The 14,923-nt window shown below is 54.4% G+C and overlaps 1 protein-coding gene across 1 annotated transcript in view; it reads right to left on the bottom strand.

Annotated features, from left to right (window-relative positions):
- The window catches only part of EDAR (ectodysplasin A receptor), a 35,350-nt gene that overhangs the window by 15,830 nt on the left and 4,597 nt on the right, over positions 1-14,923 (bottom strand). Inside the window, exons 4-8 of the mRNA XM_041757064.1 lie at positions 10,369-10,454; positions 2,887-2,973; positions 1,031-1,156; positions 860-934; positions 503-575 (exon numbers count right to left, since the gene is read on the bottom strand). Of these exons, the coding sequence (XP_041612998.1) occupies positions 503-575; positions 860-934; positions 1,031-1,156; positions 2,887-2,973; positions 10,369-10,454 (447 nt within the window). The remainder of the gene's footprint in view (positions 1-502; positions 576-859; positions 935-1,030; positions 1,157-2,886; positions 2,974-10,368; positions 10,455-14,923) is intronic.

Below are 14,923 nucleotides of genomic sequence, written 5' to 3'. Positions count from 1 at the left end.
TTGCAGACCTCAGCCTTGCATGGTCAAGAGTGACATTAGCACCTTGCTGGTGGGGCACTCATAAACTTAGCGCAGCCCTGGTGGGCAATAAGCACCATCACCAGTGCTGTTCAGGGTTTAGGGATACGGGTTGTAGCTCTAGGACTAGTGATGTCAGCACCGCTGGCCACTGGGGGCTGCTGTAGAAGAAGGGGGCACTCATGAGCTTCGAGTCTGCACACAGAAGGTGAATGTCACAGAGGAGGGCCAGAGGCAGCTGGCTCTGGAGCAAGGTGTTAAGACCTACCCCTCACACTGCCTGGCCCTGCTGCTCCCCTGCCTTGCTGATCCTGGGGCCCTGCTCCCTCTGGAGCCTCCGGGCCAGAGGCCAGGCTTCTCGGTCTGCTCCCCACCTGATAGGCCAACTCCTCTTTCTGCTCAGGAACCCAAGAGGACCCCTGACCTCACCTGGGGCTGGAGGGTGCTCTACTGCATGAGAAGTGGCTGCTGTGATTTGACTTACCTCTTGGCAGTCTTTGCTGGAGCTGTGGTCAGCTTCTCAAATTCATCCTTCTCGGAGAAAATCACCACACTGTCTGCAGGTAAATTGGAGGTGGGGGGAGGAAGCCAGAGTCAGCCCCTGGCTCTGAGCTCATCCTTCCCTGCTCACTTCCTCTTTGGCAGGCCTTGCCTGGTGACTAAGCCACACCACCCTCACAGGCACAATGTGGGGGCACTGACACCTCTTCCTGCAGCCCTGTTCCAAGTGGCACGAGAGCACCAGGAGTTGGGAGGCCAGGCTGCCTGGGGACTGGTGAGTGGGGCAGACAACCTCTGCCCTGTAGGTGTACACCTGTGCTGTGGGGACCTGTTTGCAGACCTTGGGGCTCTTTCTTCTCTTCTTCCTTGCTCACTTGGGCTTCCACGCTCTTCACTGGGTGGCTGGTACAGCAGGCTGGTTGGAGAAAGGGAAGGAGACTGGGTAAGCTGACAGAGCTATCAGGGAGCAAGGGTCTGTGGGGAGGGAGCAAGGGCATTGGGGAGCAGTCACCTGGGGCGGAAGGCTTCGTCTTCATGATGTAGAACATGATGATGAGGACAATGGCTATGGCCATGATGAAGATGGTGGACATGGCAATGATCAGGGCTGTGGCCAGGTGCCCTTGGCCTGAGAGCTCTGCTGGAGGCAGGGAGAGAGGGCAACATGGGGCTCAGGACTCCCTATAGGAGCCCCTTAGGCTGGCAGGGTCTACCCTCCAAGAAGACTTGATGTCTGGAGCAGGCGACATTTCTAGGGGACCCTCAGAATCCAAAACTTTTGCTTAGCCTCAGAACCAAACCCTACAGGTCTGTCTTGGCCCTCATGTCAGGCCTGGGAGCCCCCCTGACATGAGACTCATATATCTGAGGATGATCTAGACTTATCTGGAACACCATGGTTTGGGTTCCTTCAGCTGTTCCTGAGGTACTAGCTCTTGGTTCTACTAATTTGGGAACCCTGAGTGAGGTGGGATGTGGAGAAGTATCCATGAGCAGGTGCCCTGAAGACAGTTCTATCCAAGCAGGAGTCACCCCCAAGGGCCAGAGATTCTTTTCTTGGTTTGGTGCTACCTTGTGTCTCATGCAATTTCAACCTAAGTAATAATCAGACTCCCAGGGCAAGGGTCGCGCAGGGGCTGCCACAGCCCTTCCTCTGCTCTGTCACCCTCACTCTGGGGTCCCTTTCCCCAGGGGGTTCTTGCTGGTTTCTTGCCACTGACACATACAATGCCCTGACACTTGTTCTAATTCTCTGAAATAACACACAGGATTCTGGTCCCCATGAGGCAGGATCCAGGTTTCCCACTGTTCCCACAGGAAAGGGACAAGGTGTGAAGCACTGGGGACCCTCAGATGGAGGCAGTGGCCGTTTTGGAAAGAGGTACCAGAGCTCGTTTCCCCAGGGCTGCCAGTTTCCACACCCACCCTCCCGGGTCAAGTGTGTCTGCAAAAAAACCAGCCAGGCTGTCACGTGGGGAGTCCCGTCATCTGGATGCCAGGTATGGATGATATAAACGCTCTGATATTCTCTGTTGTGTGCTATTTCCCGCTGCTGACTTGGGCCTGCTGGAAATGAGACTCATGTATCCTAGCAAAGTGTTCCTGCTTTGATGCTCCATGAATGTGCAGGAGGGTCAGGTTTGGGGGGCGATGTTGAGGCTTGTCTGCTGAGCGCACTGTAGGACTTTGGAGTGCCCTGAGCCTCACCGAGACCCGGGCCCTAAATGTGCTCCAATAATGGGTGGTAGTGAACCTGCCAAGTGGCAGGAGAGGTCCGCGTGGGGCCTTGATCTCAGAGAAATCAGGGCCCTGGGGGCCTCTGCCATCCTCCAAGCCTTTCCATCCCTAAAGAATTAGCAAAATGTAGTTCTTGGAAACGAACATTAAAGTGTGGGGCAGGATGCCTGGATGGCTCAGCCGTTGGGAGTCTGCCTTTGGCTCAGGTTGTGATCTCGGGATCCCTGCAGGGAGCCTGCTTTTCCCTCTGCCTGTGTTTCTGCCTCTCTCTCAGTCTGTGTCTCTCATGAATGAGTAAATAAATCTTAAAAAAAAAAAAACAAACGTGGGGCTCCACAGGTTGATCTGAAAGCCAGCCTGTCCTCAGACCCAGCCACGGCCGGAAGCCCATTCTTTGCCCACCACCTGCGCCCTGAGCACCACTCCATGCCCCAGGGATGTGCCTTTCTTGCTGGAGTGTTCTAAGGGGCCCAGGGCACCATGGAAAGATGTTTCCACTCCTTGCGGAGGTCATGACCTCTTGCTGCTGGGGGCACCAGGAGTCCCAGCGCCATTCCTCACCGCTGCTTCCGGCCTCCCCGCCCCTTCCACCCCAGCCCCTACTTGCAGCTGCAGGAGCACAATCCTTACCTTTGTGGGCGTGCTGGAAAGGAGAGAGGGTGCTGCTGCCAGAGGTGCTGGGGAAGTTGGCAGACGCTCCGGAGCTGGCTCCTGCACCTGCAAGGGGAACCCGAACCCGGTCACTGCATGCTCCCCAGATGACCTGCACCAGCCCCGCCTTCAAGGATGCAAGGTGCAGCTGCTTTCCAGGGGACAGAATTCTAGATTATGTGGGTGCTGCGGGGTAGAGGGCGGCGGGAGAGGGGGACGTTTTCATTCCTCAGAGTGTTTCATAATCCCTCAGAGCACTCTGACCTAACAAGGTTATTGAAGAAGACCCAGGAGTAAATCCGCTAGGACTCAACAGTGCTGCTTCACCGACTCAATTTTTCAATATTTCTATGGACAGAGGTCAAATATATGCCATCTCTAAAGGTGAGAAAAGTATATATATATATACATACAGTATTATTAGGGGGAAATAGTACTTGAGACATTTCTTCAATGACATAAAGTGGAATGTTTTTTGATACTTTTTCTAGTTATTAAAGTAATTCGTGCCATTTTGAAAATCAGAAAAAAATGAGAACACAAGAAAGCAGTAAAAGAATCCCTGACAGCCTCACTACCTGAGGTTGACAATTTGGTATGTTTCCCTTTAGGATTTTCCTGTGATTCATTTTTTAAAAAATACTTGTGACTTAACGGTTTATAAAGAGCAGAGATGAATTTTGCTGTCCCTTAAAACTGTGACTCATAAAACTTGCCTTCTCTATTTAGAAACTATCACTTTAGCAGAGATTAAACTGAAGCTGGTTCTGTGACCAATCAAGCCAGTAAGACATTATTTGGTTAAAATAAAGCAAACGTGTTCTGCCTCAGAAAACATGACGTCCTGACGGTCCACCTTCCTTTAGGCTGGACTTGAGTTTCGCCATTGATAAAAATGATTGTATTTCAAATATACTTCCTTCTGTCTCGCTCTTGTCGGTGGCCATCCTGGAGTAATTCGTGAAGAGAGTTTGCACACTCCTGAGTCAGGGCGGGTGAGCTGGCCTCCCTACAAGTCATGCATGTGGTCCCCAGCCAGCCTAGCAAGGAGGGAGTGGGGCTGAGGCAGGGACCCTGGCCCACCAGCCTCGGGGCTCCCCTGAGGACCCTGCGTAACATGGATGTTTTCTCTGAGAGAAGATGCTCTGGAGAAACCACACCGTGTGACTGGTATTTCTAAAGCTGCCTGTGCACACGTGTGGGGCAACCCAGGACATGGGGACCACTGGCAGGCTGCTGACTTAGTCACACATCTGTGTCCAGCAGGTAGACACAGTCCCCAGGGAGCATGGCCAGAAACATCCGATCCTTACATCGGATAAGGATCCGGTGACAAATAGAAATCTCTGCAAATAAAACAGAGGGAGGCTTGGGAGGGAATGGGCACAGGCTGAGGACTGGCTTGCAGGGAGGGCCCACGGGTCTCAGGGAGGCCCAACTGCCACGTGTGTGGGCCGGGAATCAAACTGTTGTCACTGGATGAGAAATGTCATCTGCAGGCAAAGGAGTAAAGTTGTGGGCCTTTAAACAACACGCCTACCATGGGGAGGCACTGAGGGGTGGGGGGCACACAGCCACCCCAGCTCCCCAGGACAGAGGCTGGCCTGGGAGCCCGGGGAGGCTTGTTGGCAGGACCTGCTCAGGAGCCGCAGGTGCCCCTCTGTGCCCCCCCAGCCCACGCTCGGAGCAGAGCTCTTGGTGCCAGAGCTGTCTCCTCCCTGGGGATTTGTTGCTTCTGGAGCCCAGGGACCCAACTTCTGTGGAGCTCCTGGCTTCTGCACCTTCACCTGGTCTCTGTCACCTGCAGGATGGCATCCCATGGGGACGGTAGTAGTGGGTGGGCCCAGACCCACGCACGGTGGACAGGACCATCCCTTCCCCCCGCAGGCCTGATGACTTCTGTGGTGGCAGCTTATTCCCTTCTTTCTCCACTGCTGGTCCCCGGGATCCCCCACTTAGCTCTCCCACCCTGAGAGACAAGTGTGCTGAGGGTGCCAGGGGTACCGAAGCAGCCGGCTCGCCCGTGGTGCCCGAGCACTCAGCAGCATAGGCTGCCCATGAACCGATGCAGACGGCAGAGCTGACCTGCCCTGAATGGAGACAGGCCCCCCCACTCCAGGCTCTGGGGTCCTATGGCCATACCCTTCCTCCTGTAGTGGCTGCCCATGAGGCGAGGAAGCAGGAAGGGGGGACAAGGACGTCTGTCGGTGACAGTTGGAAGGTTCTCCTGCACCTGTGGATTGCAGGGAGGGGCCCTGCTGGTGTCCAGAGCCTAAAGATGTTTCTTTGCCTTTTCTGGAGGACAAAGAGAAGCTTTCTCACACCTCCCAGCCCCAAACTCATGACAACTCCTTGCTTTTCCCTTTAGCCTTCTCCTCAAGCCTCAGAACTGGCGGCCTTCTGGGAGGTGCTGGCAGGAGGGTGCACCCAGCGAGGCCTGCATGTGGTCACCCCAGGGCCAGAGGCTCTGCCGTGTGCGGCTCCCCTCCAGCGAGGGGAGGGAGGCTTCAACAGCATCAAGTGAGAAAAGTGACATGGGGCATAGCTTCGAGCAGAACCTGATTTCCTCTTTAAAAGCAAACAGGACGCTGAAAACAAAGCTAGTCTATCTGTTTGGGAAGGGGCTCAAGGGAGCTTAAGCTGTTCCTCAGGAAAAAAAAAAATACCTGTGGGCTCTGCTTGTGGACTTGTCATCTTTGTCTCTTCTTGTCCCTTTCTGCCGGGGCTTGCCGGCCAGGGCGGGTGACAGGGGCTGGGGTTGGGGGCAGAAATGTGCCCAGGCCTGCAGTCCAGGGAGGAACAATGAGAACAGCCTGGCTGCACACAGACTTTGTGAGAGGCCTGTGCACTGGCTGGCAGGGCTGCTCACATGGCACCGTCAGCAAACACTGTGCAAAGGCCATTGCACATCAGCACGCACGTCTCCTCACACCCAACGGGCGGCTCCCGTCCTTGCTCAGGTGGCAAGCAGGGCTGTACCCCCACCCTGCTTTATAGACATTGCCCGAACTGAGCTCCAGCCCGTGTCGGCTGACTGGCCCTGGGCTGCAGACGTGGGCGAGGTGTGCTCTGGCGCATCATGATCCCCGGGCCCACCAAAAACTACTCTGTTCTGAGCACATGCCAGGGTGAGAGGGAGGGTGGGCAGGAATACTGCATGATGGGAGGTCCGGGAGGACAGCACGCCATGGCCACCAGGTCCCTGCATGGCAAGTTTCCTGTTTCAGGTTCCGCTCTGGTCCGATGAGGTTTAACTCAGCACAAACACAAGTATTTGGTGTCGGGGTGGTTTCCCTTTGCGCCAACATGTGCCACGCGTTTCGGGTTCATTTGGCCTCCTTGGAACAGATCATTAGATGAAAATGGCCTTCAGTGTTCTCGTTGGGTGGTCAACTACTGGTCACCTTACCCTGTACGATGCGCCCACTGGAGCCTAGCTCTGAACAGACAGAGATTAGGGCCTCTAGGATAGGAGGAAGGGAAGGTAGATGAAGACTAGTCCCAGAAAATCAGCATAGATTTCCACATAAAGTCTACATTAAAATGAAAGTAAGTGGGGCCTGGCTCCACTTACCTCACCGGTGTGTTCGAGCGGCACTGATTGGGCACAGTAGGTGCGGGAGGTGGGGGGCTGCGTGCCGCGCACTGTGCGTCCACCTTCCTCAAGAGGTTTTGGGAACTGTAAGCATGTGGCTCCATGTGACGACAGGATTTAGGGGGCTTCTGGGGTGGTTAATCCACAGAATTTATAAATATGCCGTATGTACTAAAGACTACTGGGATTCTCGGTGTGGGGCAAGCAGGGTGGATTTATTTACTGATTCTCAGAGTTGTTAGCGATGGTGCCCCTGGCTGCTGCATCGGCCCAGAACCCCCCAGGGGTGGATTCTGGAACAATGGGCAGAGCCACGTGAAGCAGGCTGCTCAAAGTTGGGTTCCCCAGGAGCTTGCTGGAACCACAGTCTGGGACCCCTCCCCAGACCTGTTGTACCAGGATCTCTTTTTTTTAGAAGGACCCTGGTGACAGGTGTATGCATTTAAGTTTGAGAAACCCTGTGTTAGAAACAGCTGGCCACTGGCATTTGGGGGTACCAAAGCTTCTCATTTGAGTGGCATCGCTGTTGGGCGTCGCACGATGGCATCTGAATGAAACTCGCCACAGCTTTCTTGAGCAGGACTTTCCAAAAGACAAGTCCATCCTGGGCCAGATGCAGGGCTCAGGGTCACTGAGGAGGGATAATAAAAATGATGACGATGGCATGAGGCCCCAGGCCCAGAGCATGCCTCATTGGTCCCTCCAACGCTCTGAGGGAGGGCTCCTGCCAGCCTGGTTTCAGGTGAGCTGATGTAGGACAGGAGGTAGGGATGTGAGGTGCGGCCCACAGGCCCCGGGGAGACCTGGGGTAGGGCCCTGCACACCCACTTGGGCTGTGAACTGTCCTCTGCTTCCTGAATGCTGTGGGTGGCACTGTGGCAGACACTTCACATGCAGTTGATACACCGTCCCACCCTTGCTACATCTTGAGACAGCCCCATTTTAAGGATAGGGAAACTGAGGCACAAAGTTACATAACGTTCCCAAGATGGGAATTTCAGAACAAGTGGTTCCAAAATTCGAAGCCACACCATCTCTCCCTCACTATGACACCAGGTCGCCTCTGTGTCACCACAACATGGATTCTGGCATGGGACAGCCCTCATGCGTGAGTTCTCAGGACGGTGCAGGAAATAAAGAAAACTGGACAGAGCTGGTTCTCCAAGTGGATCTTTCTCTTTGACTTCACTGAAAAATGACTGAAGGGCTTCTTCTCTTTCTCCCATCTGTGCTGATTTGCCAGGACGAACAGTGATGGGAGTGGAAGTGGCTGCGGTCACTGCAGCATCTGGAAGGAAGCTCTACACTTTCCTGATGGGTGAGTCACCAGAGGGAAGAAGGGGAAGCGCTACTTTCAAGGCTCTTGAGCACCTGGCGGGGTGGGGGTGGGGGTGTCCTGAGCATCTGAGGGCCTTTCTGTCGCACTCCAGCGCTGAGAGCAGAGTCCTCATTCATACCTGCTTTGTATCTTCAGTGGTCAGAGTATTTGGGGCACAGGTGTGTCAGCCCTATTGGCACCCTGACAGTATAGCATCTTCTCAGCAGTGCAGGAGAGGAAACAGGCACGGACAGAGGTTCCGAGGCTTGCAGTGTATTTTAGAGCCCCTGAGCACCAGGCTCTGCAGTAATTTGCACTAACTTCTGATTTCATCAGGGATGATGACTGGCGCAAAGACAAGATGACTGTAACCAGCAGCCCCATCACCCAACACTTCATGAAGCCATGTAGAGAAGCTGCTTTTCCTCTAAGATGGAAGAGTAGTTGCTGCACAGAGTGGAGGGGTTACCCCTGGGGGTGCAGGAGAGCCAAGGAGCTCCCACCACGGCACCCGGGGCTCCCTGCTCGCAGTTGTCTTTCTGGGAGCTGCCCATCGCCCTTGGTCTGCTCCAGACCTCGACGTGCACCATGTGCTCCCCAGGGTCTGTCCCAAGTCCTCTAACTGTGGGTTTGCACAATCTGCTACTCTATGACTCAGAGTGACTTCATGCCCCAAGGGCCCAGGGAGAGCACTTCTAAATCAGAGGACACATCTCAGGTTGGCCAAGGAGCTCTGCACCACGGAGCGCCAGCTCCAGAAGGGCAGCACCTGGTGAGCTGGGGCGGCCAGGCCAGGAGGCCTCCCCACCGTCCAGTTCTTTCCTGGGGTGAGGCCGTCAGGGGCAGCCCTGAGAGTTTGAGTCCCAGGGTCTTCATGGAGGCCGTGGTCATCACCAGCTTTTCCGGTTCTATGTGCTGCTCCAGAGCAGAAGCCTGAGCTCAGATTTCTTGACTGAGGACAGGTACAGGGGGAAGTGCAAGCCCAGAGCTGGAGAGAATAAGCCTCATGTCCATACTCAAGGCCCTGACCCAGGCAGGCCTCCGTCCACCATACCACCTGACAAAGCCCAGCTGGTTGCGTGTCCTCATATCCCATACGGGCACACAGAGGTTGGGGTGGCTTGTGCCCTGGCCCCGTTTCAGGGTCCTTGCGGGCCTCTTTTAAGGCTGGCTGCTACAAAGTGCTACGAGGCTTCCTGGGAGCTGGTTTCCAGTGAAGCAGCTCAGGGCTGGAGGGTGTGGTGGGATGTACTCATTCTCGAAGCATCTAGGACTCAAGGGCTCTGCCTTTTCTCTCCATGTGACAGATCCCCTGCTGGATGGCGAGAGGAGGGAGGTGCCCTGGATGGGGACACTCCTCATGTGTGAGCTGGTCTGCCAGGATCCACAGGCAAGGAGCCTTTCACGCAGGTGGGGTGTGCCTGACATGTTGTCAGTGAGGACTCCATCCCAGGGCTGTCCGGTACTGAGTGGGCTGGGATTCCCCAGCTGGAGGCCGCAGCTGGCTTTTCTGCAGGGCCTGCGGGAAGGCCAGTTTCAGACTCTGAAACCTCGGGCCTCCTCTAATGTGTGAATTAACGAGCATGCAGCAGAGTACAAAGCTCAGCTTTAAAGACACACAAATTCATGACTGCTGGCGTGTCTACTGAGGCAATCTAGAAGAGAGAGGGTGCCCCCCACCCTGGGCAGCCCTGCCACACACCGACCTGGGTGCCTCCTCCCCCTCCTCCAAGAGCTGTTCCTGCCCTCATTCCCCACCTCCCACTGCTCGTAAGGCAATCCTATTCTCCGGGGCAGGATTACTGTGAGCAAGTGGGGCAGGGGCCTAATGGAGAGACCCCACACAGCCCCTCTTCTGCCTCAGTGGGAGTGGGGCTGGGGGAGGGCAAACAAGGGCTCCTGCAGCCCAGGGGCCAACTGTCCACCCACCACCTCCATGGTGTCTCTCCAGACCTTGGATCCAAGTGGCCCTATACTACATTCTCTGGAGCAGAGGCCAGTCCCTGGCCCTTTCTCACAGGCATGTGCAGTGAGAATCAAACAGAATGAAAACAAGAAAGAGCCCAGGGTGGGACTCTGAACCCGTGAGCCTCACCGCTCACGTGGCTTTGTGGAATCTGGTTCCTTCAGTGGGACCACTCCTCACCTTTCCCTTGGCCTTTCCTGGTTTGGAAACACATGTATGAGAACTTGCTTTCGTGTAAGTGCTTTGTAGGACTTGACAAAATAGCTTGGCAACTGTGATCTCGTTGCTTTTTTTCCAATAATGCACAAAAGGGAAGTGAGGGGGGAGTTCAGATTTTAGTGCCCCCATGTCACAGATGAGAAAACTTGCACCAGGCAGCAGGTGCCTGACCTGTCTCTGACTCACAGCTCAGCTATAGCCAATGTCCCTTCGTGGACCTGCTGCAGGCTGGCCAGGCCCCGGGAGCATTTGTGCTTTCGCCTCCCCTGTAGTTCATCTGCCTAGGTGCTGGGACTGGCTTCCTTCTACAGCACCGTGTAATGAGAGGTACCAATGTAATGACAGAAGGACAAGAGCACTCACATTCCTTGGTGTTGGGGGGTGCCAGGAGGCAGGAGTAGCAGACCATGCCGTAGATGTTCCTGGGTCTGTTTTCCAACATGTAGTAGCTACAGGGAGGGAGAGACAAGATAAAGCAGACAGGTGAGCCAGGCTTCAGCACAAGAAAGTACTGACCACTTGGCATGCCCATGATCTAGGCATGCTCCAGGCATAACCAAAGTCAGGAATGAGACAGGTGCCATGGGAATCAGGAGCCCTCAGAGCCAGCAGCCCATTCTGATGACAGTTTCCTTGGGGGTTTTCAGCCTGTCTTAAAATGGAACATTCTTTTTCCAATACTGAGCTACTTTGTGCCTTTCCATCCACTCTCCTGTTTGGTTCCTTCACTGATGGATTTGCTCAGTGTGTGTGAGCAATCATCATTTCACCCACATCAGTCCCTGGCATATCTGTGTACCTACCACGTATAGAACCTGATTAGCTCTCTGGGTGTCCCAGCCGGTGAGCCAGAAACCCTGGAGGAGGAGTGCCCCCACCCCCAACCCAGTGAGTGCCTGCCTCAGAGCCTCTAGCCTGGTGACATCACTGGCAGATGTGTCCATGAGCCCCTAGGACACAGGAACCTCCTAGACCTCCCGCACACCTGGTGAGACAGAACAGAGCTGGCCACAGCGGACAGGACAGCAGCACCTGGAGAGGTCAATGCAGAAGGCCTTAGGGGTGGCCTGACATACAACCAGGTCATGACTGAAATTCCTTTGCTCCCCCCTCAGTAAGCACCTGACCTGGACACAGCCGGAGGGCAAGTACTTGTGCTGGGGTTGCACATTCTGCAGGAAAGGGAAAAATCACTCACAGTAAGACTGAAGACCTTCATTGATGCACGTCTTTCGAGCTTCCCAGTGTCAATGTGCCAGCTCTGGTGGCCATGCTAACTCTCAGAACCCCCCACCCCCACCTCCGCAGAGCTCCACCCCTGGGGCAGAGCTGTGGGTAGGATGTGCCACCCCCTGGGGCAGAGCTCTAGGCAGGACCTGCTACCCCATCCACCCAGCAGTCCTTGCCCCCAGCTCTCACGGCTCAGGCTCCTTTCCACCTGCAGGCTCTGGCACTTCTCTTGGCGTGTGCCTGCTTTCCATAAACACACATTTGGTGGTGATCATGGAGCCATTTATCACAGCGTGAGAGGTCGATTAAGTAAGGTGAGCTGGTGCCAAAGTTTTCCTTCATTACAATTCAAAAGATGAAAAATCCCTCTCCACTACGGATTTTTACATGGTTGGTTTTTAATCTCCTTTTTATTAGCCGTGCACACTCAGGCCCCCACTGATGGCAGGGTAGGTGGCAGCATGGCAGGAGTGCTTGCCGGGTGGGGGTGTCTTTGGACTCCAGCTGCCGTAAGCTGGACCATTACCAATAACATTATGATCATAATTGCTTGCCCCTTCCTCAGGGCCTTTTATCCTAAGATCCCTGTGTATCTCCTAAACATTAATTAACCATCTCAAAACACCCCTCAGAGAAGCCACAACAGCCAGTTTTCCAGTTAAGCCTTCTGGAAAAAGCTTCTCTCAAATACATACGCTGCCACCCTTGTGGAACCATCTGTGCCTGGGACGCAGGAAGCGACAGCAGGGCCTACGGTGCATCTGTTCCCAGGAGGTGGCTTGTGTTCACGTGTGGCCTTGTGAGGGTGACAGGCTCCAGGTCAACCCCCAGATTTCTACTCTGCAGACCCAGTGCTGGCACTTGGGGCTCAGAGTTCCTCCTCACTGCCTCCTCAAGCACATTCTTCTGCTGGGCCCAGACTGTCTCCAGCCCGGACTGTCTTGGGAGCCCCTCAGGGGGAGCCTCGTTCACATCTGTATTCCTAGGACCTGCGCTGAGTCCCGAGGGCGAATGGTTTTAGGCCAGCATTGGTTGGAAAAGGCAGTGAATGCAACTAAGTGCTTTCCCACAGAAATTCAGAGTTTGCACATGGAAAACAGCCCCGAGGGAGAGTTCTGTGCATCTAAAAAGCAGAACCATAGTTAGGCCTGCTGTGGTTAGCACCTGGGTGCCAAGCTGTCTCAGGTGGGGAGGTGGGGGAGAGTGGGCCTTGGGGCCACACGGTGCACACCTGGGCGCAGTCCATTGCCCTCCTCAGCCCGTGGCCCCTTCTGTCCCCCCCCGCCCCCACCCCCCCCACCGAGGGCGTCTGTCTGGGCCCACTGGGCCTCCTGTCCTGAGCACGTATCTGTACCAAGCCATGTTGTGTACTAAATAACTTAGTCAAGACACTCAAAGTCTACACATCTAGAACCCTAACACAGCTCCGGGTGGCAGTCGTGGGATTGCACCTCCTGAGACCTCACCCACTCCCCGTGCCCTGCTGCTCCGAACGTTTCCAAGTGTGAGTTTCCCCTTCAGGATCAACCTCAGCAACTCTTGCCGTAGCTTCCACCCAGAGCAGTCATCCAGCCCTGCAGGAGTTCAGAATAACTGTCTGGCTGCCTCTGTCTGACAAGGTCCTGTCAGCTTGAAGCTGGGTGTTCATGCAGGGCTCTGTGGCCCTGCCTGAGAGTAGCAGGTCCCACTATGGATGCCTAATTTCCTACCCTTTGGTCTATGTTTTGACTTTTCTTGGTTCTTTTTTGGTTTCTTCCTCAAAAGTTGACAAAGGTAAGTAGACCAAGATAAAACTCAGTTTAAGTGGGGTCTCTAGAGGCCTCTGGGTGGCTCAGTCAGTTAAGGGTCTGCCTTCGGCTCAGGTCATGATCCCAGATCATGGGATCAAGCCCCACGTAGGGCTTCTGCTCAGTGGGGAGTCTGCTCCTCTCTCTCCCTCTGCTCCTCTGCCCCCACTCATGCTCTCTCTTCCTGTCAAATAAATAAATAGAATATTTTTAAAAAATAATAAATAGGGCCTCTAGAATCTTCCATGAAGGGATTGACTTCCTCTATGTCAAGAGATTTCCCCTAAAGCTTGTAATGGATGCCATTGAGCCATCAGATGCTCTGTCTTCCCACACAATGCAGCATGTACAACTATGGCCTTCTCCTGGTCCCTTAACGTGCTTCATTTGGGGGAGTGGCCAGCAGAAGGTGAGATGGGCCTCAGCCAGCTGTTGGTAAAATGATGCCCTGGCGTGGGGGGAGGCGGGCCATGGAACCCAACCTTAGCTGTCTTCCTCTTTTGTTTTTGTTCCCAGTCCTCCCACACAACCTTTCTCAACAGGAAAGCCGTGTATGCTCATTGTGCTGCCAGCATCTTGGGCACATACCGATGTGCAACAGAGGGCAAAGAATAAGAAGAGCATGCCTGCCAAACCACAAGGGGGCCTGGGCCAATGCAACCTGTGGCATTCGGAAGACAAATCTAAGTGCTCGCTTCAGCAGCACATATACTAAAATTGGAAAACAAATCTGAGATGGCCTGCACAGTGGCCTGGCAGCCACACGGACTCAGAAAGGGAAACAGCCTTTCAGTGAACGAATGGCGCCAGCTTACCCAAACTCCCTGTCATCCTCCTCTGTGACACAGATGAGAGCTTTATTTGTTCCCTAGACCTCAGGTGGGTGGCAGGATATGGATGGCCCAGGGGTCCTCCTCTGACAAGCACCAAGCTCCACAGAGCCCTGAGGAGGAGGGTTGTGTGTGTGTGTGGGGTGGGGGGAGGGACCAGAGATAAAGTAGGTACCTCCCATTGCAGTGGCCTGGGGTTGGGGGTCACTTATTTGAGGGGTCATATCACACCACAGAGCCCAACTGGAAACCAACTATATCTTCACATCCATGGAGCAACATGAGGATGCACTAAGATGCTAGTCAAGATGTGTTTCCTGCACAGTGGCCTTCATCCCCTCAGCAAGGGTCCTGGGTGCTGGTGACAAGGTGTAGAAGAAGCAGGCAGCTATTCTCACGGAGTAGGGAGGGAGTTAGTCAGGCCTTCAGAGCTGGGCAGACCCTTTTAAGACTACAGATGCCACCATCCCCACTAATTCTACAGACCGTTATCCTTGCCTTTTGAAGCCTTTTAGAGGCAGGGTACATACAGCCATTCCACTGGCAATCCCCTTTTTGGGAAATGTCTGAGGGCCAAGGAAATTGCCTTCACTGCCCCAGGACAGCCCTGGCACTTGTCTCCAGGACACAGTTATGATACTGGTCCCAGGGCTTGGGCTTTCTGGCTAAAAACTCTGTGGATCTATGTAAAAATGCAACAGGCCACTCAAAGTGCATAATCACTGCCCCTTTTAGATCATCTTGAATAATATTACGGCTGAATCTCACAGACCATGGTGGGATGCCTGCATGGTCTGAGCCACGGCTGCATGGCTGGGACAGAGCCAGCAATGCTGTGGGCGAGGCCTCACTCTGCACCTACCCTTCTCCTCCTCTATGAAGCTGCTTCACCAGAGGAGCCTCTGTGGACCAGCAGCTCCCACATCATTAATGCAGAGATGACTTCCAGATCTGATCTAAGCTTCATACCTGTTTATCCATCTATGTGTCAGATACCTTGGTCTGGGTGTTATAATCACCTCAGAAGTACACATACCTCCTCCATCTTCTCTCCACTTTCTCTCCAAAATC

This window comes from Vulpes lagopus, chromosome 5 (genome assembly GCF_018345385.1).
Source record: "Vulpes lagopus strain Blue_001 chromosome 5, ASM1834538v1, whole genome shotgun sequence".
In the NCBI taxonomy this organism is placed as follows: domain Eukaryota; kingdom Metazoa; phylum Chordata; class Mammalia; order Carnivora; family Canidae; genus Vulpes; species Vulpes lagopus.
Note: the sequence above shows the minus strand (reverse complement) of the source record. Positions and strands in the feature narration are given on the sequence as shown.